Source organism: Molothrus aeneus, unplaced genomic scaffold, assembly GCF_037042795.1.
Source record: "Molothrus aeneus isolate 106 unplaced genomic scaffold, BPBGC_Maene_1.0 scaffold_128, whole genome shotgun sequence".
NCBI classification, from domain to species: Eukaryota; Metazoa; Chordata; class Aves; order Passeriformes; family Icteridae; genus Molothrus; species Molothrus aeneus.
This window is the reverse complement of record NW_027098791.1, coordinates 1-27,972: the sequence shown is the minus strand read 5'-3', so window position 1 is coordinate 27,972 and position 27,972 is coordinate 1. Positions and strand designations below refer to the sequence as shown.

At 49.4% G+C, this 27,972-nt stretch overlaps 1 protein-coding gene across 1 annotated transcript; it reads left to right on the top strand.

Annotated features, from left to right (window-relative positions):
- Positions 1–257: 257 nt before the first annotated feature.
- On the top strand, positions 258–23,232 carry CLPTM1 (CLPTM1 regulator of GABA type A receptor forward trafficking). Its single transcript, XM_066569949.1, has 14 exons — positions 258–336; positions 1,657–1,781; positions 3,252–3,375; positions 4,499–4,657; positions 5,358–5,475; positions 6,636–6,721; positions 7,245–7,365; positions 9,017–9,261; positions 11,980–12,073; positions 13,945–14,135; positions 15,661–15,756; positions 16,518–16,653; positions 18,770–18,937; positions 22,974–23,232. Exons 1-14 carry the CDS (start codon positions 283–285, stop codon positions 23,126–23,128), a joined length of 1,872 nt encoding a protein of 623 aa, XP_066426046.1. The 5' UTR covers positions 258–282; the 3' UTR covers positions 23,129–23,232.
- Positions 23,233–27,972: the final 4,740 nt, after the last annotated feature.

Genomic DNA, 27,972 nt, shown 5'->3' with positions numbered 1-27,972 from the left:
CACCGGGAGCGCACCGCGCCGCCATTGGCCGAGCGTGCCGGTGACGTCACTGTAGGGAACACCCCCGGGGAGCGCGCTGGGGGCGGGGCGCGCTCCCATTGGCTGAGCGCGGCTGAGGGGGCGGGGCGGGGAAACCCCCTCCCGCCGGGGGCGGGCCGCGCTGCTATTGGTGCATGTTCTTGTGACGTCACGAAATGGGCGCGGTTTGTGGTCTTTCCCGCCCCTCATTGGGGTCACGTGGGCGCTGCCCCCGGAAGTCTCGCGAGAGGCGGCGCAGCAAAGATGGCGGCGCCGGGGACGGAGGCGGCGGCGGGGCCGGGCCCGGGCCCGGGGCAGGTCCGGGAGCGAGCGGGGCCCGCGGGGCCCGGGGGCGGCACCGGGAACGGGAACGGGCGGGAGGAGGCAGCGGGAAACCAGCCCCGAGAGGGGAGAGGGGCAGCGGGAACCGGAGCGGGGACCGAGAACCAGGACCGAGAGCGGGAACCGGGACTGGAGACAGGGAACGGGAACGGGGACAGGGAACGGGAGCGGCACCGGAGACTGGGAAAGGGACAGAGACAGGGACGGGGATCGCACCGGGACGGGGATCGGCACCGGGCACCGGGACCGAGAGCCGGGAACGGGAACGGGACCGGAGACCGGGATGGGAGATCGGGGAATGGGACCGGGGCAGGTCTGAGGGCAGGCACGGGGACCGGGAATGGGGCAAGGTCCGGGGTCAAAGTCGGGGACCGGGACTGGGGGAGGGACCGAGAGCGGGGAGCGGGGCCGGAGGAGAGAACGGAACCAGAACCGGGAAGAGGGCAGAGAACGGGACCGGGACGGGACAGGGCCGAGACCAGGGATGGGAACGGGGGAAGGGATCCGGAACCAAGATCGGGGCAGAGAACGGGACCGAGACCGGGACAGCTCCGGGATGGGGAACGGGACCAGGGACAGGGTCAGAGAACGAGACCGGGACCGGGATGGGGACTGGGAACAGCTCCGGGAACGGGACCGGGACTGAGAGCAGGAAGGGGCCGGTACCGGAACAGTGACCGGGAAGGGATCGGTACCGGGGTGAAGCTGGTACCGGGAAGGGATCAGTACAAGGCCAGTACCGGGTCGGTGTCGGTGACTGGGATGGGAATGGTACCGGGCTGGTGTCAGTGACCGGTGCCTGTCCCGGTGCCGAGCAGTAACGGCACCGCTGGGACCGGTACCGGGATGGGATGGGGCTGTTACTGGATCAGTACCGGTGTCAGTGACCGGTTCTATTCCCGCTCCCACAGGTTCCCAGCAGTAACAGCGCTACCGGTACCAGGATGGGGTTGGGATGGGGTCAGGGTTAGGATGGTGCCAATACCGGTACTGGTGTCACTGACCGGTTCCAGTTCTGGTCCCGCAGGTTTCCAGCAGTACCGGTACCGGGATGGGATCAGGGTTAGGATGGGGTCGGTACCGGGTCGGTACCGGTGTCAGTGACCGGTTCCGGTTCCATTCCCGCAGGTTTCCAGCAGTAACGGCGCTGCCGGCACCGGTACCGGGATGGGATCAGGGTTAGGATGGGGTTGGTACCGGGTCAGTACCGGTACCGGGATGGGATCAGGGCTGGGATCAGTACCGGTACCGGGTCAGTACCGGTGTCAGTGACCGGTTCCGGTTCCATTCCCGCAGGTTTCCAGCAGTAACGGCGCTGCCGGCACCGGTACCGGCGCTGGCCCCGAGAGCCCTCAGGGGCAGCAGCAGCAGCAGCAGCCGGCACCGAACGCCTGGCAGGTGGTGAAGGGCGTCCTGTTCAGGTGAGAGCGGCACCGAAGGGGTTAAAGGGGTTAAAGGGGCCCTGTTCAGGTGAGGTTTGGGGCTGAAGGGGTTAAAGGGGCCCTGTTCAGGTGAGGTTTGGGACTGAAGGGGTTAAAGGGACCTTGTTCAGGTGAGAGCGGCACTGAAGGGGTTAAAGGGGCCCTGTTCAGGTGAGAGCGGCACCGAAGGGGTTAAAGGGACCTTGTTCAGGTGAGAGCGGCACCGAAGGGGTTAAAGGGGCCCTGTTCAGGTGAGAGCGGCACCGAAGGGGTTAAAAGGGCCCTGTTCAGGTGAGGTTTGGGACTGAAGGGGTTAAAGGGGCCCTGTTCAGGTGAGAGCGGCACTGAAGGGGTTAAAGGGGCCCTGTTCAGGTGAGAGCGGCACCGAAGGGGTTAAAGGGACCTTGTTCAGGTGAGAGCGGCACCGAAGGGGTTAAAAGGGCCCTGTTCAGGTGAGGTTTGGGACTGAAGGGGTTAAAGGGGCCCTGTTCAGGTGAGAGCGGCACTGAAGGGGTTAAAGGGGCCCTGTTCAGGTGAGAGCGGCACCGAAGGGGTTAAAAGGGCCCTGTTCGGGTGAGGTTTGGGACTGAAGGGGTTAAAGGGGCCCTGTTCGGGTGAGGTTTGGGACTGAAGGGGTTAAAGGGGCCCTGTTCAGGTGAGGTTTGGGACTGAAGGGGTTAAAAGGGCCCTGTTCAGGTGAGGTTTGGGACTGAAGGGGTTAAAGGGGCCCTGTTCAGGTGAGGTTTGGGACTGAAGGGGTTAAAAGGGCCCTGTTCGGGTGAGGTTTGGGACTGAAGGGGTTAAAGGGGTTGGGGTCAGGATCACCCTGGGACCCCAAATCCCGGGGTCTGGGACTGGGATCACCCCAGGGCTGGGATCATCCTGGGACCCCAAATTCTGGGATTGGGATCGTCCTGGAACCCCAAACCCTGGGACTGGGATCACCCCAGGACCCCAAATCCCAGGATCACTCTGGGACTGGGATCAATCCAGGACCATCCCGGGACCCCAAACCCTGGGATCAATCTGGGATTGGGATCGGGATCACCCCAGGGCTGGGATCATCCTGGGACCCCAAATCTCAGGATCAGGATCACCCTGGGATTGGGGTCGTCCCAGGACTGGGATCACCCCAGAACCCCAAATCCTGGGATTGGGATCATCCCGGAACCCCAAATCCCAGGATCACCCCAGGATCACCCCAGAACCCCAAATCCTGGGATTGGGATCATCCCGGAACCCCAAATCCCAGGATCACCCCAGGATCACCCCAGGATCCCAAATCCTGGGATTGGGATCATCCCGGAACCCCAAATCCCAGGATCACCCCAGGATCACCCCAGAACCCCAAATCCTGGGATTGGGATCATCCTGGTATTGGGATCATTCTGGAACCCCACATCCTGGGATTGGGATCGCCCCAGGACCCCAAATCCTGGGATTGGGATCGTTTTCCCGCTTTTCCCGCAGGATTTTCATCATCTGGGCCATCTCCAGCTGGTTCCGGAGAGCGCCGGCAACGCAGGAGAGCAGCGGGAACGGGGGCAGCGCCCGCAGCCCCAGCAGGAACCTGTTCCCCAAGGACACCCTGATGGTGGGATTGGGATTTGGATTATGGGATTGGGATTTGGGATTGGGGTTGGGATTTGGGGAGAAATCTGGGATTGGGGGGAAAATCTGGGATCAGACCCTGGGGCTGGGATCAGAACCTGGAGCCCCAGCAGGAACCTGTTCCCCAAGGACACCCTGATGGTGGGATTGGGATTATGGGATTATGGGATTGGGGATTGGGGATTTGGGATTTGGGATTGGGAATGGGAATGGGAATGGGAATGGGATCAGACCCTGGGGCTGGGATCAGCGCCCGCAGCCCCAGCAGGAACCTGTTCCCCAAGGACACCCTGATGGTGGGATTGGGATTATGGGATTTGGGATTGGGATTTGGGATTGGGGTTGGGATTTGGGGAGAAATCTGGGATTGGGGGGAAAATCTGGGATCAGAACCTGGGGCTGGGATCAGAACCTGGAGCCCCAGCAGGAACCTCTTCCCTAAGGACGCACTCATGGTCAGGGGGATTTGGGATCGGATTGGGATTGGGATTTGGGATTTGGGATTGGGGATTTGGGATTTGGGATTTGGGATTGGGATTTGAGATCACATCCCAAATTTGGAGGGGATTTCAGGGTCAGATCCCAAATCTGGGGGAGATTTTGGGGTCAGATCCCAAATCTGGGATCCCAACAATCCTGGGGACCGTTCCCAGGGGGTTTTTTAGGATGAATTCCCAGGGATTTTTGGGATGAATTCCCAGGGATTTTTGGAATTAATTCCTGGGATTTTTGGCCTGAACTCCCAGGATTTTTAGGCTGAATTCCTGGGATTTTTTAGGCTGAATTCCCAGGATTTTCTGGGACAAATTCTCAGGATTTTTGAGCTGAATTCCCAGGATTTTTGGGCTGAATTCCCAGGAATTCTTAGGATGAATCCCCAGGAAGTTTTGGGACAAATTCTCAGGATTTTGGGGCTGAATTCCAGGAATTTCTGGGCTGAATTTCCCGGATATTTGGGCTGAATTCCTGGGATTTTTGGGCTGAATTCCCGGGATTTTTAGGACGAATTCCCGGGGATTTTTAGGACGAATTCCCGGGGATTTTTAGGACGAATTCCTGGGGATTTTGGGTTGAATTCCCGGGATTTTGGGGCCTCTTTCCCACAGGATCTCTACGTTTACATCTCGGAGCACGAGCACTTTACGGATTTCAACGTCAGCTCCGCCCTTTTCTGGGAAAAACGGGATTTGGTCTACGGGGACTGGACCAGCGGAGAGAACTCGGACGGATGCTACGAGCACTACGGGGAGGTGGACATCTCCCAGGTGGGGATTCCGGGAATTCCGGGGGATTTTGGGAATTCTGGGATCTGGGAATGGGGATTTGGGATGGTTCTGAGGGGATCTGGGCTCTGGGAATGGAGATTTGGGGTCAGGAAAAGGGAATTTGGGATTATGGAAAGGGAATTCCGATGGTTGCTACGAGCACTGTGGGGAGGTGGGCATCATCTCCCAGGTGGGGATTCCTGGGATTTTGGGGGATTTTGGGAATTCTGGGCTCTGGGAATGGGGATTTGGGATGGTTCTGAGGGGATTTGGGCTCTGGGAATGGAGATTTGGGGTCAGGAAAAGGGAATTTGGAATTATGGAAAGGGAATTCCGATGGTTGCTACGAGCACTGTGGGGAGGTGGGCATCATCTCCCAGGTGGGGATTCCTGGGATTTTGGGGGATTTTGGGAATTCTGGGCTCTGGGAATGGGGATTTGGGATGGTTCTGAGGGGATTTGGGGTCTGGGAAAGGAAATTTGGGGTTGGGGAAAGGGAATTCTGACCCCAGTTGTCGCTATGAGCGCTTTGGGGAGGTGGGCATTTTTTTCTGGGGTGTTTTTGGCTTTTTCTGCTGGGTTTTTTTTCATAGGTTTCCCCAGGGTTTTTAGGGTTTTTTTTTCCCCGAGATTTTTCCCAGTTTTTCCCCGTGGTTTTCCCAACCTTTTCCCTGTTTTTTTTCCCCCTGGGTTTCCCCAGAGCGTGCAGAGGAACGGCTCCATCTACGTCCACGTTTACTTCACCAAGAGCGGCTTCCACCCCGACCCCCGGCAGAAGAGCCTCTACCGGCGCCTGGCCACCGTGCACACCTCCAGGAGTACGGGGATTCCCGGAAATTCCCGAAAATTCCTGGGAATTCCTGGGAATTCTCAACCATTTCCCAAGAATTCCCAGCCTTCGGGATCCAAATCCGCTCAGGAATGGCCCCAAATCCGCTCAGGAATGGCCCCAAATCCCCCCAGGAATGGCCCCAAATCCCTTCAGGAATGGGGTTGGGATCAGCCCTGGGTACCGTGCACACCTCCAGGAGTACGGGGATTCCCGGAAATTCCCGAAAATTCCTGGGAATCCCTGGGAATTCCTGACCTTTGGGATCCAAATCCCCTCAGGAATGGCCCCAAATCCCCCCAGGAATGGCCCCAAATCCCCCCAGGAATGGCCCCAAATCCCTTCAGGAATGGGGTTGGGATCAGCCCTGGCCACTGTGCACAGCTCCAGGAGTACGGGAACTCGGGAATTCCCGGAAATTCCTGAAAATTCCTGGGAATTCTCAACCACTCCCAGGTTTGGGAACCAAATCCCCCCCCCCCCCCCGGAATGGCCCCAAATCCCCTCAGGATTGGCCCCAAATCCCCCCAGGATCGGCCCCAAATCCCCCCAGGATTGGCCCCAAATCCCCCCAGGATTGGCCCCAAATCCCCTCAGGATCAGCCCCAAATCCCTCAGGAACGGCCCCAAATCCCCTCAGGAATGGCCCCAAATCCCTTCAGGAATGGGAAAATCCCCATGAATTCCCATGTATGGGATCCAAATCCCCCCAGGAACGGCCCCAAATCCCCTCAGGAATGGGGTTGGGATCAGCCCTGGCCACCGTGCACAGCTCCAGGAGTACGGGAACTCGGGAATTCCCAGGAATTCCTGAAAATTCCTGAAAATTCCTGGGATCTCCCAGTCATTCCCAGCCATTCCCAGCTTTTGGGATCCAAATTCCCCCAGGAATGGCCCCAAATCCCCTCAGGAATGGGAGAATCCCCATGAATTCCCATGTATGGGATCCAAATCCCCTCAGGAATAGCCCCAAATCCCTTGGGAATGGGGGAATCCCATGAATTCCTGGGTTTTGGGATCCAAATCCCCTCAGGAATGGCAGAATTCCCAGGAATTCCTGAATTTTGGGATCCAAATCCCCTCAGGAATGGGAGGGATCTGATTTTTCCCAAATCCCATTTTCCCATTTTCCCCCTTTTTTCCCCCCAGTGATCAACAAATACAAACGGAGGCGATTCCAGAAAACCAAAAATCTCCTGACGGGGGAGACCGAGGCCGACCCCGAGATGATCAAGGTGGGAATTCCCAGAGTGGGGAATTTTGGGGAATTTTGGGGTTTTTTTAAAGGGATTTTGGGGATTTTTGTGGGATTTTTGTGGGATTTTTGTGGGGTTGCTGCTTTTTTTAGGGGATTTTGGGGATTCTTTGGAGATTTTTCTTGGGATTTTGAAGGGCTTTTTGGCGATCTTTTGGGGATTTTTAAATTTTATTTTATTTTGGGGGTTTTTGGGGCTTTTTCGGGGTGTTTTTTGGTGGGTTTTTTTGGTATTTATTTTTTGGTTTTTTTAGTGGGGGGAGTTTGGGTTTCTTGGGGGGTTTTTTTGGCGGTTTTTTTTGAGTTTTTGAGGATTTTATTTAGAGAGGTTTTGGGGTTTATTTTGTTTTTTCTTTGGGGGGTGTGGGGTTTTTTGTTGGTTTTTTTGGGGGGGGGGGGTTTGAAGTTTTTTTTTTGAATTTTTTCTGGTTTTTGGGGTTTTTTTAAAATTTTTTTGCATTTTTTGGGGGGTTTTCTGCCAATGCGGTGATTTTCCCTTGCAGAGGGCCGAGGATTTCGGGCCGGTCGAGGTCATTTCCCACTGGCACCCAAACCTGACCATCAACATGGTGGACGACCACACGCCCTGGGTCAAGGGCAGCGTGCCCCCGCCCCTGGACCAGTGTGAGCAGCCGGAATTCCCACTTTTCCTGGGAAAATTCCCCAAAAAATTGAAAATTTCCCAGAAAAACCAAAAAATTCCCATTAAAACGGGGCTGGTTTGGGGTTCGCAGGGCCCCAGTTCATCCCAGTTCATCCCAGTTCATCCCCCAGGGTCAGGGGCACCATCCCCAATCCCAGACCAGTGTGAGCAGCCGGAATTCTGAGTTTTTCTGGGAAAATTCCCATTAAAAAATGAAAAACTCCCATTAAAAATGAAAAATTCCCACAAAAAATGGGAAATTCCCATTAAAAACGGGGCTGGTTTGGGATCGTGCCGCCCCAGTAGCTCCCAGTTCATCCCAGTTCCTCCCATTCCCAATCCTTAATGAATCTATTCCATTATTAATGAATCTATTCCATTATTAATGAATTTTTCCTATTCCCAACCCCATTTTTCCCCCATTTCTCTTATTTTCCCCCCATTTTATCCCCATTTCCCCCCATTTTTCCCATTTTTTCCCCATTTATTCTCCATTTTCCCCCATTTATTCTCCATTTTCCCCTTTCCCAACCCCATTTTTTCCTGTTTTCCCCCCATTTTCCCCATTCCCAATCCCATTCATTCCCCATTTCCCCCTTTCCCAACCCCATTTCCCCCATTCCCAATCCCATTTCCCCCCATTTCCCCCCATTTTCCCCTATTCCCCCCCATTTCTCCCCCATTTCTCCCCCATTTTCCCCATTTCCCCCATTCCCAATCCCATTCCCTCCTCATTTTCCTCCCTATTTCTCCCACATTTTCCCCATTTTCCCCCCATTTCCCCCATTCCCAATCCCATTTCTCCCCCCATTTCCCCCCATTTCCCCCCATTTTCCCCCATTCTCCCCCATTTCCCCCCAATTTCCCCCCATTTCCCCCATTTCTCCCCCCATTTCTCCCCCATTTCCCCCCATTTCTCCCCCATTCTCCCCCCATTTCCCCCCATTCTCCCCCATTTCCCCCATTTCCCCCCAATTTCCCCATTTCCCCCATTCCCAAACCCATTTCTCCCCCATTTCCCCCATTTCCCCCCATTTCCCCCCATTCTCCCCCATTTCCCCATTCTCCCCCATTTTCCCCCATTTCTCCCCCATTTCCCCCCATTTTTCCCCATTTCCCCCCATTTTTCCCCATTTTCCCCCATTTCTCCCCCATTCCCAAACCCATTCTCCCCCATTTCCCCCATTCCCCCCCATTTTCCCCCCATTTCCCCCATTTCCCCCCCATTTCTCCCCCATTCTCCCCCATTTCTCCCCCATTCTCCCCGATTTCCCCCCATTTCCCCATTCTCCCCCATTTTCCCCCATTTCTCCCCCATTTCCCCATTTCCCCCCCATTCCCCCCCATTTCCCCCCATTTCCCCCATTTCCCCCCCATTTCTCCCCCATTCTCCCCCATTTCTCCCCCATTCTCCCCGATTTCCCCCCATTTCCCCATTCTCCCCCATTTTCCCCCATTTCTCCCCCATTTCCCCATTTCCCCCCATTCCCCCCCATTTCCCCCCATTTCTCCCCCATTTCCCCCCATTTTTCCCCCATCATTTCCCCCCATTCCCCCCCATTTTTCCCCCATTTCCCCCCCATTTTCCCCCCATCATTTCCCCCTCTCCCCCCGTTCTTGGCCCCCTCCCAGACGTCAAGTTCGACGCCCTGAGCGGGGATTATTTCCCCATCCTGTATTTCAACGATTACTGGAACCTGCAGCGCGATTATTTCCCCATCAACGAGAGCGTGCGGCGCCTGCCCTTCCGTCTGTCCTTCTGCCCGCTGTCCCTCTGGCGCTGGCAGCTCTACGCGGCCCAGAGCTCCCGCAGCCCCTGGAACTTCCTGGGCGAGGATTTGTACGAGCAGAGCGACGAGGAGCAGGACTCGGTCAAGGTGCGAATTCGGATTTTCCGGTTGGCCCCAATTTTTCCCCATTTTTCCCCCATTTTTTCCTGATTTTTCTGAGGTTTTTTGAGGGCCTAGTGGGGATTTTTCTATGATTTTTCTATGATTTTTCATGATTTTTCTATGATTTTTCATGATTTTTCTATGATTTTTCTATGATTTTTCTATGATTTTCTACAATTTTTCCCCGTTTTTCCCCATTTTTTCCTGATTTTTCTGAGGTTTTTTGAGGGCCTAGAGGGGATTTTTCATTATTTTTCTTTGATTTTTCTATGATTTTTCTATGATTTTTCATGATTTTTCTATGATTTTTCTATGATTTTTCTATGATTTTTCTATGATTTTCTACAATTTTTCCCCATTTTTCCCCATTTTTTCCTGATTTTTCTGAGGTTTTTTGAGGGCCTAGTGGGGATTTTTCATTATTTTTCTTTGATTTTTCTATGATTTTTCTATGATTTTTCATGATTTTTCTATGATTTTTCTATGATTTTTCTATGATTTTTCTATGATTTTCTACAATTTTTCCCCATTTTTCCCCATTTTTTCCTGATTTTTCTGAGGTTTTTTGAGGGCCTAGTGGGGATTTTTCATTATTTTTCTTTGATTTTTCTTTGATTTTTCTATGATTTTTCATGATTTTTCTATGATTTTTCTATGATTTTTCTATGATTTTCTACAATTTTTCCCCGTTTTTCCCCATTTTTTCCTGATTTTTCTGAGGTTTTTTGAGGGCCTAGTGGGGATTTTTCATTATTTTTCTTTGATTTTTCTATGATTTTTCTATGATTTTTCATGATTTTTCTATGATTTTTCTATGATTTTTCTATGATTTTTCTATGATCTTTCTATGATTTTCTACAATTTTTCCCCATTTTCCCCCATTTTTCCTGATTTTTCTGAGGTTTTTTGGGGGATTTTGCGTGGATTTTTTCCCGAATTTTCTATGATTTTTCTACAATTTTTCCCATTTTTCCTGATTTTTATGGGTTTTTGGGAATTTAGTGCAGAATTTTCCCAATTTTTCCCAATTTTTCCTCATTTTTTGGGGTTTTTGGGGTTTTTGCTCTGGGTTTTTCGGGGTTTTTGTGTGGCCCAGAGCTCCCGCAGCCCCTGGAACTTCCTGGGCGAGGATTTGTACGAGCAGAGCGACGAGGAGCAGGACTCGGTCAAGGTGCGAATTCGCGTTTTCCAGTTTGCCCCAATTTTCCCCCATTTTCCCCCATTTTTTCCTGATTTTTCTGAGGTTTTTTGGGGGTTTTGCGTGGATTTTTTCTATGATTTTTCTATGATTTTTCTATGATTTTTCTACAATTTTCCCCATTTTTTCCTGATTTTTCTGAGGGTTTTTGGGGGTTTTGCGTGGATTTTTCTATGATTTTTCTATGATTTTTCTATGATTTTTCTACAATTTTCCCCATTTTTTCCTGATTTTTCTGAGGGTTTTTGGGGGTTTTGCGTGGATTTTTTCCGATTTTTCTATGATTTTTCTATGATTTTTCTACCATTTTTCTACCATTTTTCTACATTTTTTCTACGATTTTCCCTCATTTTTCTACAGTTCCCATTTCCACATTTTTCAATTTTTCTATGATTTTCCCAATTTTTCTACAATTTTTCCCCGATTTCCCCCATTTTCCCCCATTTTTTCCTGATTTTTCTGAGGTTTTTTGGGGGTTTTGCGTGGATTTTTCCTGATTTTTCTATGATTTTTCCCCAATTTTCTTCATTTTTCCTGATTTTTCTGAGGGTTTTTGGGGGTTTTGCGTGGATTTTTCCCCATTTTTCTATGATTTTTCTATGATTTTTCCCCATTTTTTCCTGATTTTTCTGAGGGTTTTGGGGGGTTTTGCGTGGATTTTTTCAAATTTTTCTATGATTTTTCTATGATTTTTCTACCATTTTTCTACCATTTTTCTACATTTTTTCTACAATTTTCCCTCATTTTTCTACGATTTCCCACATTTTTCCCAATTTTTCTATGATTTTCCCAATTTTTCTACAATTTTTCCCCAATTTTCCCCCATTTTTCCTGATTTTTCTGAGGTTTTTTGGGGGTTTTGCGTGGATTTTTCCCAATTTTTCTGTGATTTTTCTACGATTTTTCTACGATTTTTCTACAATTTCCCACATTTTCCCCAGTATTTTTAAAATCTTTCCCCATTTTTCTACAATTTTCCCTGATTTTTCCCAATTATTCCCAGGGGTTTTTGGGGCTTAGTAGGGATTTCCCACAAATTTTATACCATTTTCTATAATTTTTTCCCGTTTTTCTACATTTTTTTCCCATTTTTCTACAATTTTTCTATATTTTTTCACAGGTTTTCCCCAACTTTTCCTTGATTTTTCCCAATTTTTCCGGGTTATTTTAGGAGTTTAGTGCAGATTTTTTTCAGCTTTTTTTCGAGGTTTGGTGTGGATTTTTCCCATTTTTTCCCCCATTTTTCCCAATCCACCCCAATCTTTCCCCAATTTTTTTTTGTTAATTTTTTTCCGACTTTCCTCCAGATTTTCCCAAATCTTCCTGCGTTTTCCCCATTGTTTCCCCACACTTTTCCCCACTTTTTGAAGGTTTTTGCTGCAGATTTCTCCGGATTTCTCCCCCATTCCCGCTCCCTCCAGGCCAATTTTGGAATTCCAGCCCCGAATTCCCATTTTTTTTTTCCCTTTTTTCCCATTTTTCCCGTTTTTTTCCCCGTTTTCCAGGTGGCTCTGCTGGAGACCAACCCGTACCTGCTGGCCCTGACCATCGTGGTGTCCATCGTGCACAGCATCTTCGAGTTCCTGGCCTTCAAAAACGGTGACCGTTCCCAACAAATTCCCACAATTCCCAACAAATTCTGAAAATTCCCAACTTTCCCCACTTTTCCCAAACTTTCCTGGGAATTTGTGCTAAAAATCCTGGGGAATTCAGCCCAAAAATTCCAGGAAATTCAGCCCAAAAATCCCTGGGAATTCAGGCCAAAAATCCTGGGAACCATCCTAAAAATACTGGGAATTCAGCCCAAAAAGCCCTGGGAATTCAGGCCAAAAATCCTTAGAAGCCATCCTAAAAATCCTGGGAATTCAGCCCAAAAATTCCAGGAAATTCAGCCCAAAAATCCCTGGAAATTTCAGCCCAAAAATCCTTGGAACCCATCCTAAAAATCCTGGGAATTCAGCCCAAAAAAGCCCTGGGAATTCGAGTTCCTGGCCTTCAAAAATGGTGACAATTCCCCAAAAATTCCCACAATTCCCAACTTTTCCCACTTTTCCCAGACTTTCCTGGGAATTTATGCTAAAAATCTGGGGAATTCAGCCCAAAAATCCCTGAGAATTCAGGCCAAAAATCCTTGGAACCCATCCTAAAAATCCTGGGAATTCAACCCAAAAATCCCTGGGAATTCATCCCAAAAATCCTTGGGAATTCAGCCCAAAAACCCCTGGGAATTTGAGTTCCTTGCCTTCAAAAATGGTGACAATTCCCAAAAACTTCCCACAAAATTCCCAAAAGAGCCGCCAGTCCCTGGAGTTCCCAAATCCCTATTTCTGACCCTTTCCCTCCATTCCCAATGGGATTTTTTCCATTTCCCACCATTTTTCTCCATTCCCAATGGGATTTTTACCCCCAAATCCCCATTTCCCTCCATTCCCACCCAGAATTCCCAAATCCCCATTTCTGACCCTTTCCCTCTCCTCTTATTGGGGTTTTTTCCCCCAAAATCCCCATTTTTCTCCATTCCCAATGGGGTTTTTTTTCCCCCAAATCCCCATTTCCCTCCATTCCCAATGGAATTTTCCCTCAATTCCCGCCCGGAATTGCCCGAAATCCCCGTTTTTCTGCAGACATCCAGTTCTGGAACAGCCGCCAGTCCCTGGAGTTTCTGACCCTTTCCCTCCATTCCCACTGGGGTTTTTTCCATTTTTCTCCATTCCCACTTTCCATTTCCCACCATTTCCCTCCATTCCCACTGGGATTTTTTCCATTTCCCTCCATTCCCACTGGGATTTTCCCTCAGTTCCCAGTCGGAATTGCCCGAAATCCCCGTTTTTCTGCAGACATCCAGTTCTGGAACAGCCGCCAGTCCCTGGAGTTTCTGACCCTTTCCCTCCATTCCCACTGGGGTTTTTTCCATTTTTCTCCATTCCCACTGGGATTTTTTCCATTTCCCACCATTTCCCTCCATTCCCACTGGGATTTTTTCCATTTCCCTCCATTCCCACTGGGATTTTCCCTCAGTTCCCAGTCGGAATTGCCCGAAATCCCCGTTTTTTTGCAGACATCCAGTTCTGGAACAGCCGCCAGTCCCTGGAGTTCCTGACCCTTTCCCTCCATTCCCAATGGGGTTTTTTCCATTTCCCTCCATTCCCACTGGGATTTTTTCCATTTCCCACCATTTCCCTCCATTCCCACTGGGATTTTTTCCATTTCCCTCCATTCCCAATGGAATTTTCCCTCAATTCCCGCCCGGAATTGCCCGAAATCCCCATTTTTCTGCAGACATCCAGTTCTGGAACAGCCGGCAGTCCCTGGAGTTCCTGATCCTTTCCCTCCATTCCCACTGGGGTTTTTTCCCATTTTTCTCCATTCCCACTGGGATTTTTTCCATTTCCCACCATTTCCCTCCATTCCCACTGGGATTTTCCCTGAATTCCCAGTCAGAATTCCCAGAAATCCCCGTTTTTCTGCAGACATCCAGTTCTGGAACAGCCGGCAGTCGCTGGAGGGGCTCTCGGTGCGCTCGGTTTTCTTCGGGGTGTTCCAGTCGCTGGTGGTGCTGCTCTACATCCTGGACAACGAGACCAACGTGGTGGTGCAGCTCAGCGTGCTCGTGGGGCTGCTCATCGACCTCTGGAAGATCACCAAGGTCATGGACGTCAGGGTCAGTCTGGGGAAAAAAACGGGGAAATTGGGAAAAATGGAAAAACGTGAAAAAACGGGGAAAAAATGGCGAAAAATGGGGAAAATGAGGGAAAAAGGAGCTCAGCGTGCTCGTGGGGCTGCTCATCGACCTCTGCAAGATCACCAAGGTCATGGATGTCAGGGTCAGTCTGGGGAAAAAAACGGGGAAATCGGGAAAAATGGAAAAATGTGAAAAAACGGGGAAAAATGGCAAAAAATGGCAAAAAATGGCAAAAAATTGGGAAAATGAGGGGAAAAAGGGAGCTCAGAGTCATCGTGGGGCTGCTCATCGACCTCTGGAAGATCACCAAGGTCATGGACGTCAGGGTCAGTCTGGGGCAAAAAACGGGGAAATCGGGAAAAAAGGGGGAAAAACGGAATAATCGCAAAAAAACCCGGTGAAAAAAGGTGAAAAAATGGTGAAAAATGGGGGAAAAAACAGGGAAAAAATGGGGGGGAAAACCAGGAAAAATAGAGGGAAAAAATGGGAAAATAAATGGAAAAAAGCATGGAAAAAAATGGGGGGAAAAAACAGAGGAAAACCTGAGAAAAATGGGGGGAAAAAAAGGAAAAAAAAATAGGAAAAAACGGGGAAAAATCCGGGATGGCTTTTCCCACTTTTCCTTGGGGTCACTTTGGGGTTTTCCTGGTTCAGTTGGGATTTTCCCAGTTTCCCAAGGGGTTGGTTTGGAATTTCCTGAGGGATTTATTTGGGATTTCCCAAGGATTCGTTATTTGGGATTTCCCAAGGATTCATTATTTGGGATTTCCCAAGGATCCATTTGGGATTTTCCAAGGATTCGTTTGGGATTTCCCAAGGATCCATTTGGGATGGTTTTGGGATCCATTTGGGATTTCCCAAGAATGCGTTTGGGATTAACCAAGGATCCATTTGGGATGGTTTTGGGATTCATTTGGGATGGTTTTGGGATCCATTTGGGATGGTTTTGGGATCCATTTGGGATGGTTTTGGGATCCATTTGGGATTTCCCAAGGATCCATTGGGATGGTTTTGGGATCCATTATTTGGGATTTCCCAAGGATCCATCTGGGATTTCCCAAGGATTCGTTTGGGATGGTTTTGGGATCCATTTGGGATGGTTTTGGGGCCCATTTGGGATTTCCCAAGGATCCATTTGGGATGGTTTTGGGATCCATTATTTGGGATTTCCCAAGGATCCATTTGGGATTTCCCAAGGATCCATTTGGGATGGTTTTGGGATCCATTATTTGAGATTTCCCAAGAATTCATTATTTGGGATTTCCCAAGGATCCATTTGGGATGGTTTTGGGATCCATTTGGGATTTCCCAAGGATGCGTTTGGGATTAACCAAGGATCCATTTGGGATGGTTTTGGGATCCATTTGGGATGGTTTTGGGATCCATTATTTGGGATTTCCCAAGGATCCATCTGGGATTTCCCAAGGATTCGTTTGGGATGGTTTTGGGGCCCATTTGGGATTTCCCAAGGATTCATCTGGGATGGTTTTGGGATTTTTGGCAGCTGGACCGGGAGCAGCGTCTGGCCGGGCTCCTGCCCCGGCCGCGCTTCACCGACAAATCCACCTACGTGGAGAGCTCCACCAAGGTGTACGACGACGTGAGTGGGGAGCCCCGGGAATCATTTGGGAATTTGGGATGGGAACCCCGGGATGGGAATTTGGGAATTTGGGATGGGAGCCCTGGGATGGGAACGCTGGGAATTTGGAAATTTGGGAGTTTGGGATGGGAACCCCAGGACGGGCCCAGAATTCCAACAGGAACCCTCGGATGGAACCCTGGGATGGAAATTTGGGAATTTGGGATGGGAACCCCAGGATGGGAATTTGGGGAATTTGGGGAATTCGGGATGGGAACCTCGGGATGGGGACCTCAGGATGGGCCCAGAATTCCAACAGGAGCCCCCAAAAATCACCCCCCCAAACCCCCAAAAAGCCCCAAATCCGCCCGTTCTGAGGGGTTTTTGGGGTTTCCAGATGGCGTTCCGGTACCGCAATGACCCCAAAACAGCCCCAAAACCCCCAAAAAGCCCCAATCCCCCCCGTTCTGAGGGGTTTTTGGGGTTTCCAGATGGCGTTCCGGTACCGCAATGACCCCAAAACAGCCCCAAACCCCCCAAACAGCCCCAATCCCCCCCGTTCTGAGGGGTTTTTGGGGTTTTGCAGATGGTGTTCCGGTACCGCAATGACCCCAAAACAGCCCCAAACCCCCCAAAAAGCCCCAATCCCCCCCGTTCTGAGGGGTTTTTGGGGTTTCCAGACGGCGTTCCGGTACCGCAATGACCCCAAATCCCCCCAAACCCCCCCAAATCCCCAAACAGCCCCAATCCCCCCCGTTCTGAGGGGTTTTTGGGGTTTCCAGATGGCGTTCCGGTACCTGTCATGGATCCTGTTCCCGCTGCTGGGCTGCTACGCCGTGTACAGCCTGCTCTACCTGGAGCACAAGGGCTGGTACTCCTGGGTGCTCAGCATGCTCTACGGCTTCCTGCTCACCTTCGGTGAGGCCTGACAGCTCCCACAGCAGCCCTGAAACAGCCCTGAAATGGTCCCCAAATATCCTCCAAATAGTCACAAAATATCCCTGAAAAATTCCCAAAACATTCCCAAAATATCCCTGAAAAATTCCCAAAACGTTCCCAAAATATCCCTGAAAAATTCCCAAAATGTTCCCAAAATGGTCCTGAAATACTCCTGAAATATTCCTGAAATCGTCCCCAAATATTCTCAAAATAGTCCCAAAAATGTACCTGAAATATTCCTAGAAATGTCCCCAAAATATCCCTGAAATATCCCTGGAAATGTCCCTGAAATACTCTTGAAATATTCCTGAAATAGTCCCGAAATATCCTCAAAGTCGTCCCCAAAATTCCCAAAATGTTCCTGAAATATTCCTGGAAACATCCCCAAAATATGCCTGAAATATTCCTGGAAATGTCCCCGAAATGTCCCCAAAATATCCCTGAAAAATTCCCAAAATGTTCCCAAAATATCCCTGAAATAGCCCTGGAATATGCCTGGAATATTCCTGAAATATCCCTGGAAATGTCCCCAAAATATTCCCTAAATGTTCCCCAAAATAGCCCCGGAAATGTCCTCAAAATATTCCCCCAAACATCCTCAAAAAAATGTTCCTAAATCCCCCAAAAATGTTCCTAAATCCCCCAAAACCCATTCCCAAATCCCAGGTTTTTTTCCAGGATTCATCATCACTACGAGGCCCAGTTCGTGGTCCCTCAACACCTTCACCTCCAAACCCCCAAAACTGCTCCTAAATCCCCTAAAAACGTTCCCAAATCCCCTAAAACGCTCTTAAATCCCCTAAAAACGTTCCTAAATCTCCCAAAAACCATCCCCAAATCTCACTTTTATTCCAGCATTCATCACTGTGATGAGCTCCCTTTTGTGGTCCCTCAACCCCTTCAACCCGAAAATGCCCAAATCGCTCCCCAATCCCCCAGAACGCTCCTAAATCCCCTAAAACGCTCCTAAATCTCCCAAAAACCATCCCCAAATCTCAGTTTTTCCACAGCATTCAGCACCACAATGGGCTCCCATTGGTGCTCCCTCAACGCCTTCAACCCGAGAATTCCCAAAACCGTTCCCGAAGCCCGAAAATTCCCGAAATCGCCCCTAAATCCCCTAAAAACGCTCCTAAATCCCCTAAAAGCATTCATAAATCCCCAAAAAACCATCCCCAAATCTCAGTTTTATTCCAGCATTCATCACTGTGATGAGCTCCCTTTTGTGGTCCCTCAACCCCTTCAACCCAAAAATGCCCAAATCGCTCCCCAAACCCCCAGAACGCTCCTAAATCCCCTAAAAACGTTCCTAAATCCCCTAAAAACGCTCCTAAATCCCCTAAAAACATTCATAAATCCCCGAAAACCATCCCCAAAACTCAGTTTTATTCCAGCATTCAGCACCACAATGGGCTCCCATTGGGGCTCCCTCAACGCCTTCAACCCGAGAATTCCCGAAATCGCTCCCAAAGCCCCAAACCACCCTAGAAACCCCCAAATTGTTCCTAAATCTCCTAAAAACGTTCCTAAATCTCCCAAAAACCATCCCCAAATCTCAGTTTTTCCGCAGCATTCAGCACCACAATGGGCTCCCATTGGGGCTCCCTCAACGCCTTCAACCCGAGAATTCCCGAAATCGCTCCCAAAGCCCCAAACCACCCTAGAAACCCCCAAATTGTTCCTAAATCTCCTAAAAACGTTCCTAAATCTCCCAAAAACCATCCCCAAATCTCAGTTTTTCCGCAGCATTCAGCACCACAATGGGCTCCCATTGGTGCTCCCTCAACGCCTTCAACCCGAGAATTCCCAAAACCGTTCCCGAAGCCCGAAAATTCCCGAAATCACTCCCAAATCCCCTAAAACGCTCCTAAATCCCCTAAAAACGCTCCTAAATCCCCTAAAAACGTTCATAAATCCCCAAAACCATCCCCAAATCTCAGTTTTTCCCCAGCATTCAGCACCACAATGGGCTCCCATTGGGGCTCCCTCAACGCCTTCAACCCGAGAATTCCCAAAACCGTTCCCAAAGCCCGAAAATTCCCGAAATCGCTCCCAAACCCCCTGAGAACGCCCCTAAATCCCCTTTTCCGGGCAGGGTTCATCACGATGACCCCGCAGCTGTTCATCAATTACAAGCTGCAGTCGGTGGCGCACCTGCCCTGGCGCATGCTCACCTACAAGGCCCTCAACACCTTCATCGACGACCTCTTCGCCTTCGTCATCAAGATGCCCATGATGTACAGGATAGGCTGCCTGAGGGATGGTGAGCGGCCTTTTGGGGCCAATTTGGGGGATTTTGGGGAATTTGGGGGATTTTGGGGGGATTTTGGGGGTTCTAGAACGAAATTCGGGGGATTTGAGGTGGAATTTTGGGGATTTGAGAGGCAGTTTTGGGGTTCTCATGATGTACAGGATAGGCTGCCTGAGGGATGGTGAGCGGCGTTTTGGGCCAATTTAGGGGATTTTGGGGGAATTTGGGGATTTTGGGGGTTGTAGAAGGAAATTCGGGGGATTTGAGGTGGAATTTTGGGGATTTGAGGTGGAATTTTGGGGATTTGAGGTGGAATTTGGGGATTTGAGAGGCAGTTTTGGGGTTCCATGATGTACAGATGGGCTGCCTGGGGGATGGTGAGCGGCGTTTTGGGGCCAATTTAGGGGATTTTGGGGAATTTGGGGGGATTTTGGGGGAAATTTGGGGGTTGTAGAAGGAAATTCGGGGGGATTTGAGGGGGAATTTGGGGGTTCCAGAGGAGACGCCCATGATGTACAGGATTGGGCTGCCTGAGGGATGGTGAGCGGCGTTTGGGGTCAATTTGGGGGATTTTGGGGGTTTTGGGGGGAATTTTGGAGGTTCTAGAATGAAATTCGAGGGATTTGAGGTGGAATTTTGGGGATTTGAGGTGGAATTTTGGGGATTTGAGAGGCAGTTTTGGGGTTCCATGATGTACAGGATGGGCTGCCTGAGGATGGTGAGGGGCCTTTTGGGGCGAATCTGGGGGATTTTGGGGAATTTGGGGGATTTTGGGGGGATTTGGGGGATTGTAGAAGGAAATTCGGGGGATTTGAGGTGGAATTTTGGGGATTTGAGGTGGAATTTTGGGGATTTGAGGTGGAATTTTGGGGATTTGAGAGGCAGTTTTGGGGTTCCATGATGTACAGATGGGCTGCCTGAGGGATGGTGAGGGGCCTTTTGGGGCGAATCTGGGGGATTTTGGGAATTTGGGGGATTTTGGGGGGATTTGGGGGATTGTAGAAGGAAATTCGGGGGATTTGAGGTGGAATTTTGGGATTTGAGGTGGAATTTTGGGGATTTGAGGTGGAATTTTGGGGATTTGAGAGGCAGTTTTGGGGTTCCATGATGTACAGGATGGGCTGCCTGAGGGATGGTGAGCGGCGTTTTGGGGCCAATTTAGGGGATTTTGGGGGAATTTGGGGGATTTTGGGGGGATTTGGGGGAGATTTTCGGGGTTCTAGAATGAAATTAGGGGATTTGAGAGGGAATTTGGGGGTTCCAGAAGGGAATTTGGGGATTTGAGAGGCATTTTTGGGGTTCCGGAGGAGATGCCCATGATGTACAGGATGGGCTGCCTGAGGGATGCTATGGAGGAATTTTGGGGATTTTGGGGGTTCTAGAAGGAAATTTGGGGGATTTTAGGGTGGAATTTTGGGGATTTGAGGTGGAATTTTGGGGATTTGAGGTGGAATTTTGGGGATTGAGAGGCAGTTTTGGGGTTCCATGATGTACAGGATGGGCTGCCTGAGGGATGGTGAGCGGCCTTTTGGGGCCAATTTAGGGGATTTTGGGGAATTTGGGGGATTTTGGGGGAAATTTGGGGGTTGTAGAAGGAATTTCGGGGGATTTGAGGTGGAATTTTGGGGATTTGAGAGGCAGTTTTGGGGTTCTCATGATGTACAGGATAGGCTGCCTGAGGGATGGTGAGCGGCCTTTTGGGGCCAATTTAGGGGATTTTGGGGGAATTTGGGGGATTTTGGGGGTTGTAGAAGGAAATTCGGGGATTTGAGGTGGAATTTTGGGGATTTGAGGTGGAATTTTGGGGATTTGAGAGGCAGTTTTGGGGTTCCATGATGTACAGGATGGGCTGCCTGAGGGATGGTGAGCGGCGTTTTGGGGCCAATTTAGGGGATTTTGGGGGAATTTGGGGGATTTTGGGGGTTCTAGAACGAAATTCGGGGGATTTGAGAGGGAATTTGGGGGTTCCAGAAGGGAATTTGGGGATTTGAGAGGCATTTTTGGGGTTCCAGAGGAGATGCCCATGATGTACAGGATGGGCTGCCTGAGGGATGCTATGGAGGAATTTTGGGGATTTTGGGGGTTCTAGAAGGAAATTTGGGGGATTTTAGGTGGAATTTTGGGGATTCCGGGAGGGGATTTCAGGATACCAGGACGTGAATTTTTTGGATTTGAGAGGAAATTTGGGAGATTTGAGGGGGAGTTTTGGGGCTCCAGAAGGGAATTTTGGGGTTTCAGAGGGGAATTTTGGGGGTTCTAGAACGAAATTTGGGGGATTTGAGGGGGAATTTTGGGGATTTGAGAGGCATTTTTGGGGTTCCGGAGGAGACGCCCATGATGTACAGGATGGGCTGCCTGAGGGATGCTATGGAGGAATTTTGGGGTGAATTTGGGGGATTTTGGGGGTTCTAGAACGAAATATGGGGGATTTGAGAGGGAATTTTGGGATTCTAGAGGGGAATTTTGGGGAATTGAGAGGGAATTTTGGGGTTTCCAGGTGGAATTTTGGGCTTCCAGAAAGGAATTTTGGGGATTTGAGATGAAATTTTCCAAATAACCCCAAATCGTTCCTGAATAGCCCGAAATAACCCCCAATTTTCCCCAAATAACCCCAAATAAACCCCAAAAAATCCCCAATCTTCCCCGAATAAACCCCCAAAACTCCCCAATTTTCCCCAAATAACCCCCAAAAAACCCCCAATTTTCCCCAAATAAACCCCCAGAAACCTCCAAATTTCCCCAAATAAACCCCCAAAAATCCCCAATTTTCCCCAAATAACCCCAAATAAACCCCCAAAAATCCCCAATTTTCCCCAAATAACCCCAAAAACTCCCCAATTTTCCCCAAATAAACCCCCAAAAATCCTCAAATAACCCCAAATTAACCCCAAATAAACCCCCAAAACTCCCCAAAAATCCCCAAATAACCCCAAATACACCCCAAATTTACCCCAATAACCCCCAATAACCCCCAAAAAATCCCCAATTTTCCCCGAATAAACCCCCAAAATTCCCCAATTTTCCCCAAATAACCCCCAAAACCCCCCAATTTTCCCCAAATAACCCCAAATAAACCCCAAAAAATCCCCCAAAATCCCCAAATAACCCCAAATACACCCCCAATTTTCCCCAAATAACCCCAAAAACTCCCAAATTTTCCCCAAATAAACCCCCAAAAATCCCCAAATAAACCCCCAAAACTCCCCAATTTTCCCCAAATAACCCCCAAATAACCCCCAATAAACCCCAATTTTCCCCAAATAACCCCAAATACACCCCAAATTTACCCGAATAACCCCCAATAACCCCCAAATAATCCCCAATTTTCCCCGAATAAACCCCCAAAATTCCCCAATTTTCCCCGAATAACCCCCAAAACCCCCATATTGTCCCCGAATAAACCCCAAAAAATCCCCAATTTTCCCCGAATAAACCCCAAAAAAATCCTCAAATAACCCCAAGTACACCCCAAATTTACCCGAATAACCCCCAATAACCCCCAAATAATCCCCAATTTTCCCCGAATAACCCCCAAAAACCCCCCAATTTTCCCCAAATAAACCCCAAAAAATCCCCAATTTTCCCCGAATAAACCCCAAATTTCCCCAAATAAACCCCAAAAAATCCCCAATTTTCCCCGAATAAACCCCAAATTTCCCCAAATAAACCCCAAAAAATCCCCAATTTTCCCCGAATAAACCCCAAATTTCCCCAAATAAACCCCAAAAAATCCCCAATTTTCCCCGAATAAACCCCAAATTTCCCCAAATAAACCCCAAAAAATCCCCAATTTTCCCCGAATAAACCCCAAATTTCCCCAAATAAACCCCAAAAAATCCCCAATTTTCCCCGAATAAACCCCAAATTTCCCCAAATAAACCCCAAAAAATCCCCAATTTTCCCCGAATAAACCCCAAATTTCCCCAAATAAACCCCAAAAAATCCCCAATTTTCCCCGAATAAACCCCAATTTTCCCCAAATAAACCCCAAAACTCCCCCAAAAATCCCCGATTGACCCCAAACCTCCCCAATTTCCCCCGAATCCAGACGTGGTGTTCTTCATTTACCTGTACCAGCGCTGGATTTACCGCGTGGACCCCACGCGCGTCAACGAATTCGGGGGCACCGGGGAAGCCCCCCCGGGCCGCCCCTCCCCCCCGGCGCCGCCCCCCAGCGCCCCCGAGGACAAAAAAAACGATTAAAAAAAAAAAAAAATTAAAAAAAAAAAATTAAAAAATCCCCTCCCCCCCCACCACACACCCAGAACTTTCCAGAACTTTCCCCGCCATGATGGGGGAGGGGAGGGGGCGGGGAAGGGGCGGGGCCCCCTCCTGCCCTTCCTGCGTTCCCATTGGCCAGACGGGATTTTTGGGGGTTTTTGGGGGGTTTTTGGGGGTGTCACCTCCTGTCCCCGCCCTTCCCAGGTCCCCATTGGCCAGACGGGATTTTGGGGAGGTTTTTGGGGCAGTTTTGGGGGGTTTTGGGGGTTTTTGGGGGTGTCACCTCCTGTCCCCGCCCTTCCCGCCTTCCTATTGGCCAGACAGGATTTTGGGGGGGTCTTAGGGGGTGTCACCTCCTTTCCCTGCCCTTTCTGGGTTCCCATTGGCCAGACGGGATTTTGGGGGGGTTTGGGGGATTTTGGGGGTTTTGGGGCAGTTTTGGGGGGGTGTCACCTCCTGTCCCCGCCCTTCCCATGTTCCCATTGGCCAACCGGGGTTTTTGGGGGGTTTTGGGGCAGTTTTGGGGGGTGTCACCTCCTGTCCCCTCCCCTCCCGGGTTCCTATTGGCCAGATGGGATTTTGGGGAGGTTTTGGGGTTTTGGGGGTTTTTGGGAGGTGTCACCTCCTGTCCCTGCCCTTCCCAGGTTCCCATTGGCCAGCCGGGATTTTGGGGGGTTTTTGGGGGGTTTTGGGGCAGTTTTGGGGGGTGTCACCTCCTGTCCCCTCCCCTCCCGGGTTCCCATTGGCCAGCCGGGATTTTGGGGAGGTTTTGGGGTTTTTGGGGGGTCTTAGGGGGTGTCACCTCCTGTCCCCTCCCCTCCCGGGTTCCCATTGGCCAGCCGGGATTTTCGGGGGGGTTTTGGGGGGGTTTTGTCACCTCCCGGGTCCCCTCCCCGCTCCCGGTGTCCGGTGTCACCTCCCGGTGTTGTCGCGTCCCCGTCGTGCTCCATCCATCCCATTGTCCGGTGTGGTAGGAAAAGTGTCCACGGAGCCATAAAGAGCTGATTTCACCCCAAAAACAATTCAGGGTTTTTGTTTCCTTCCGGGGTTTTGCTCCTGCTTCGGGGGGGGTTTCCCATTTCGGGGGGATTATTCCAATTTTTGGGGAATTTCCCCACTTTTTTTGGGGGGCTTTCCCCGCTTTTTGGGGAGGGGGGGGTGTGTGTGTCATTTTTGGGGGGGATTTTCCCATTTTTGGGGGGGAGTATTCTCATGTTTAGGGGGATTATTCCCATTTTTTGGGGGGTTTTCCAATTTTTGGGGGGGATTTTGCCAATTTTTGGGGTTTTCCCTCGGGTGGAGCAGCAGCTCCAGGGACGAGGGAGCCCCAATTTGGGGAGGGGTCCTGGGGGTCCCAGTAATTCGGGGGGGGGGGGGGGGGGTTCCCAGTGGTCTGCATTAATTTGGGGGTGTCCCAAGGGTCTCCGTTAATTTGGGGGGATCCCCGTAATTTGGGGAAAGGTCCCGGTAATTTTGGGGGGGGGTCCCGGGAGCTGAGGAAGCCAAACAGGCCCTGACCCCTCCCCCCACCAAGCCACGCCCCCAATTTTGTGGGGGAGGGGAGGGTCGAACCCCTCCCCCCCTCTCACTCAACCCCTCCCCCACCCCCAAGCCACCCCCCCCCCCTCCACACCCTGGGGGAGGGGTCCCCAAGCCCCTCCCCCCACCCCAGGCTGTGCCTTACCCAAAGGGGGAGGGGTTTCAAGCCCCTCCCCCCTCACTAATTAATGATTAATTATTAATTAGTGCCACACTGTGCCCCTCCCCCCCCATCACCGTGGGGGAGGGGGAAAGGGGAGCCCCTCCCCCCCCACTTTTCCCCGTTTCCCCCACCCCCCACTTTGGGGTGGTTTTTTTAAGTCACTTTTGGGTTTTTCACTTTATTTGCACCAATAAACTGGTTTTTTACAGGAAAAATTTTAATTAAAATGTAAATTTATGCGTTTTGAGGGCGGAGCTTGAATGGGCACGCCCACGTTCCTCAAAGGAAGCTCCGCCCACTCCACTGAGCCATCACCACCCGCCAACCAATCACGGCGCTCCTCCTTGTCCGGCCCCGCCCCTTCACGTTGGCTACGCCCACTGCAGAAGGACCATGCCCAAACTGGCCACGCCCACCCTCTGCATTAGCCCCGCCCCTTAAAGGCACAGAACAGAACACACAGAGCGGGTTTAATTTTGGGGGGCGTGGCCTGTCACAGTAGGGGCGTGTCCGGATCCAGTGGGGGCGTGTCCAGATCCAGTAGCGCCATTCACAGCTTTGGTGGGGGTGTGGCCTGAACTTCGATGGGCGTGGCCTGAGCTTCGATGGGCGTGTTCAACCTCATTCTGGGCGTGGCCGGAGGTTGCCTGGGCTTGTCCCTGGTTGTGCCCCACCCCTCCCTGGGCGTATCCCTGGTTATGCTCCGCCCCTCCGAGAAACGGGGAAACTGAGGCACAGAGAAACACGGGGAAACTGAGGCACAGGAATGGGTTTAGCAATGGTAAACTGAGGCAGGGATAAAGAGGGAGCATCTGTACCCAGTGGTAAACTGAGGCACGGGAGAGAAAATGGGAGGGAAACTGAGGCACAGGAATGAGGAATGAGGGGGGAAACCGAGGCACAGGGAATGGGGAATGGGGAGGGAAACTGAGGCACAGAAATGGGGAATGAGGGGGGAAACTGAGGCACAGGGAATGGGGAGCATCTGTGCCCAGTGGGAAACTGAGGCAGGAGAAGGGGAAACTGAGGCACAGATAAAGGGGGAGGAAATCTCCACCCAGTGGTAAACTGAGGCACAGAGAAAAAAAAACCATAAAGGTTAAATTAAAAATAAAAAATAAATAAGAAATAAAATTGAAAAAATAAAATAAAAAGGTTTAAAATTAGAAAAGTTAAAAATAAAACCTAAAAAAATTAAGAAAATAAAATAAATGCTTTAAAAATAGAAAAAGTAAAAATAAAAATTAAATTAAAAACATTAAAAATAAAATAAAAAGCTATAAAAATAGAAAAATAAAAAATGAAAATTAAATTTAAAAAATTAAAAATAAAATAAAACGCTATAAAAATAGAAAAATTAAAAATAAAAATAGAATAAAAAAAATTATTATTAAAAAAAAAAATAAAAAGCTTTAAAAAAATAAATAAAAATTAAATAAGAAAATTTAAAAAATAAAATAAAAAGCTTTAAAAATAGAAAAATTAAAAATAAAATAAAGCTTTAAAAATAGAAAAATTTAAAAAAAAATTTAAAAAATAAAATAAATGATTTAAAAGTAGAAAAATTAAAAATAAAAAAATAAAAAAATAAATTAGAAATAAAATAAAAAGCTATAAAAAGCTATAAAAATAGAAAAATTAAAAATAAAAATAAATTAAAAAATAAAATTTAAAAATTTGACAAAAAAGCTTTAAAAATAGAAAAATTAAAAATAAATAAAATATAAAATTAAAAAATAAAATGAATGCTTTAAAAATAGAAAAATTAAAAATAAATAAAATATAAAAATAAAAAATAAAATAAATGCTTTAAAAATAGAAAAAGTAAAAATAAATTAAAAATAAAATTTAAAAATGAAATGAAAAGCATTAAAAATAGAAAAATTAAAAATAAAAATTAAATAAAAAATAAAATAAATGCCTAAAAAGTAGTAAAATTAAAAATAAAAATTAAATAAAAATTCGATAAAAGTAAAAAAATAAAAGAAAAAGCTTTAAAAATAGCAAAATTAAAAATAAAATGGAAAAAATGAAAAAAATTAAATTCATTAAAAATTATAAAAAACAAAATAAAAACCGTAAAGTGCCGTAAAATACCGGAAAATTTCCATAAAAAGTAGTGCCGAAACGCGCGACTGTCGCAAAAGGTGCCGTAAAGCGCGGATGTCGCAAAAGCTGCCGTAAAGCGCGGATGTCGTAAAAGGGGTCGTAAAGCAGAACTGTCGTAAAAGGCGATGTAAAGCGCGGATGTCGTAAAAGGTGCCGTAAAGTGCGACTGTCGTAAAAGGTGACGTAAAGCGCGACTGTCGTAAAAGTGGCCGTAAAGCAGAACTGTCGCAAAAGGTGCCGTAAAGCGCGACTGTCGCAAAAGGTGCCGTAAAGTGCGACTGTCGTAAAAGGGGTCGTAAAGCAGAACTGTCGTAAAAGGCACCGTAAAGCGCGGATGTCGCAAAAGGTGCCGTAAAGCGCGGATGTCGTAAAAGGTGCCGTAAAGCGCGACTGTCGCAAAAGGTGCCGTAAAGCGCGGATGTCGCAAAAGGCGCCGTAAAACGCCACTGTCGCAAAAGGCGCCGTAAAGAGCGACTGTCGTAAAAGTGGCCGTAAAGCAGAACTGTCGCAAAAGGTGCCGTAAAGCGCGACTGTCGTAAAAGGTGCCGTAAAGCGCGACTGTCGTAAAACACGGCTGTCGTAAAAAGGGTCGTGATGCGCGACTGTCGCAAAAGGGGCCCTAAAGCGCGACTGTCGCAAAACTGCCGTTCAGCCATTTAAACCAGAAACTCTGGACACATTTTTAAAGCTCTTTATTCGTATCTCGTGCCGGGCCATGGCTGCCGCGGGGCCGCTCCCAGCCCGCCGGGCGCCGCTCGAGCTCCGTTTCCCGCACGGGGGTGCCCGCAGCAGCCGCCCCGCCGAGCTCCGCCCCCGCCGCGACTCCGCCCCTTCCCGCGGCGAGTCTCCAGCGGGCCACGCCCCCACCTGCCCGTCCGACCCCACGGTACCCGCGGCGCTGCTCGCCCCTTTCCGCTCCGCCCCCCGGCCCCTCCCGCCGCTCCCGCCATCCCCGCCTTTGCCGTTCGTCGGCCTCGGCTGCCGCGGCTACCGCGGGCCCCGCCCCTCAACTCCG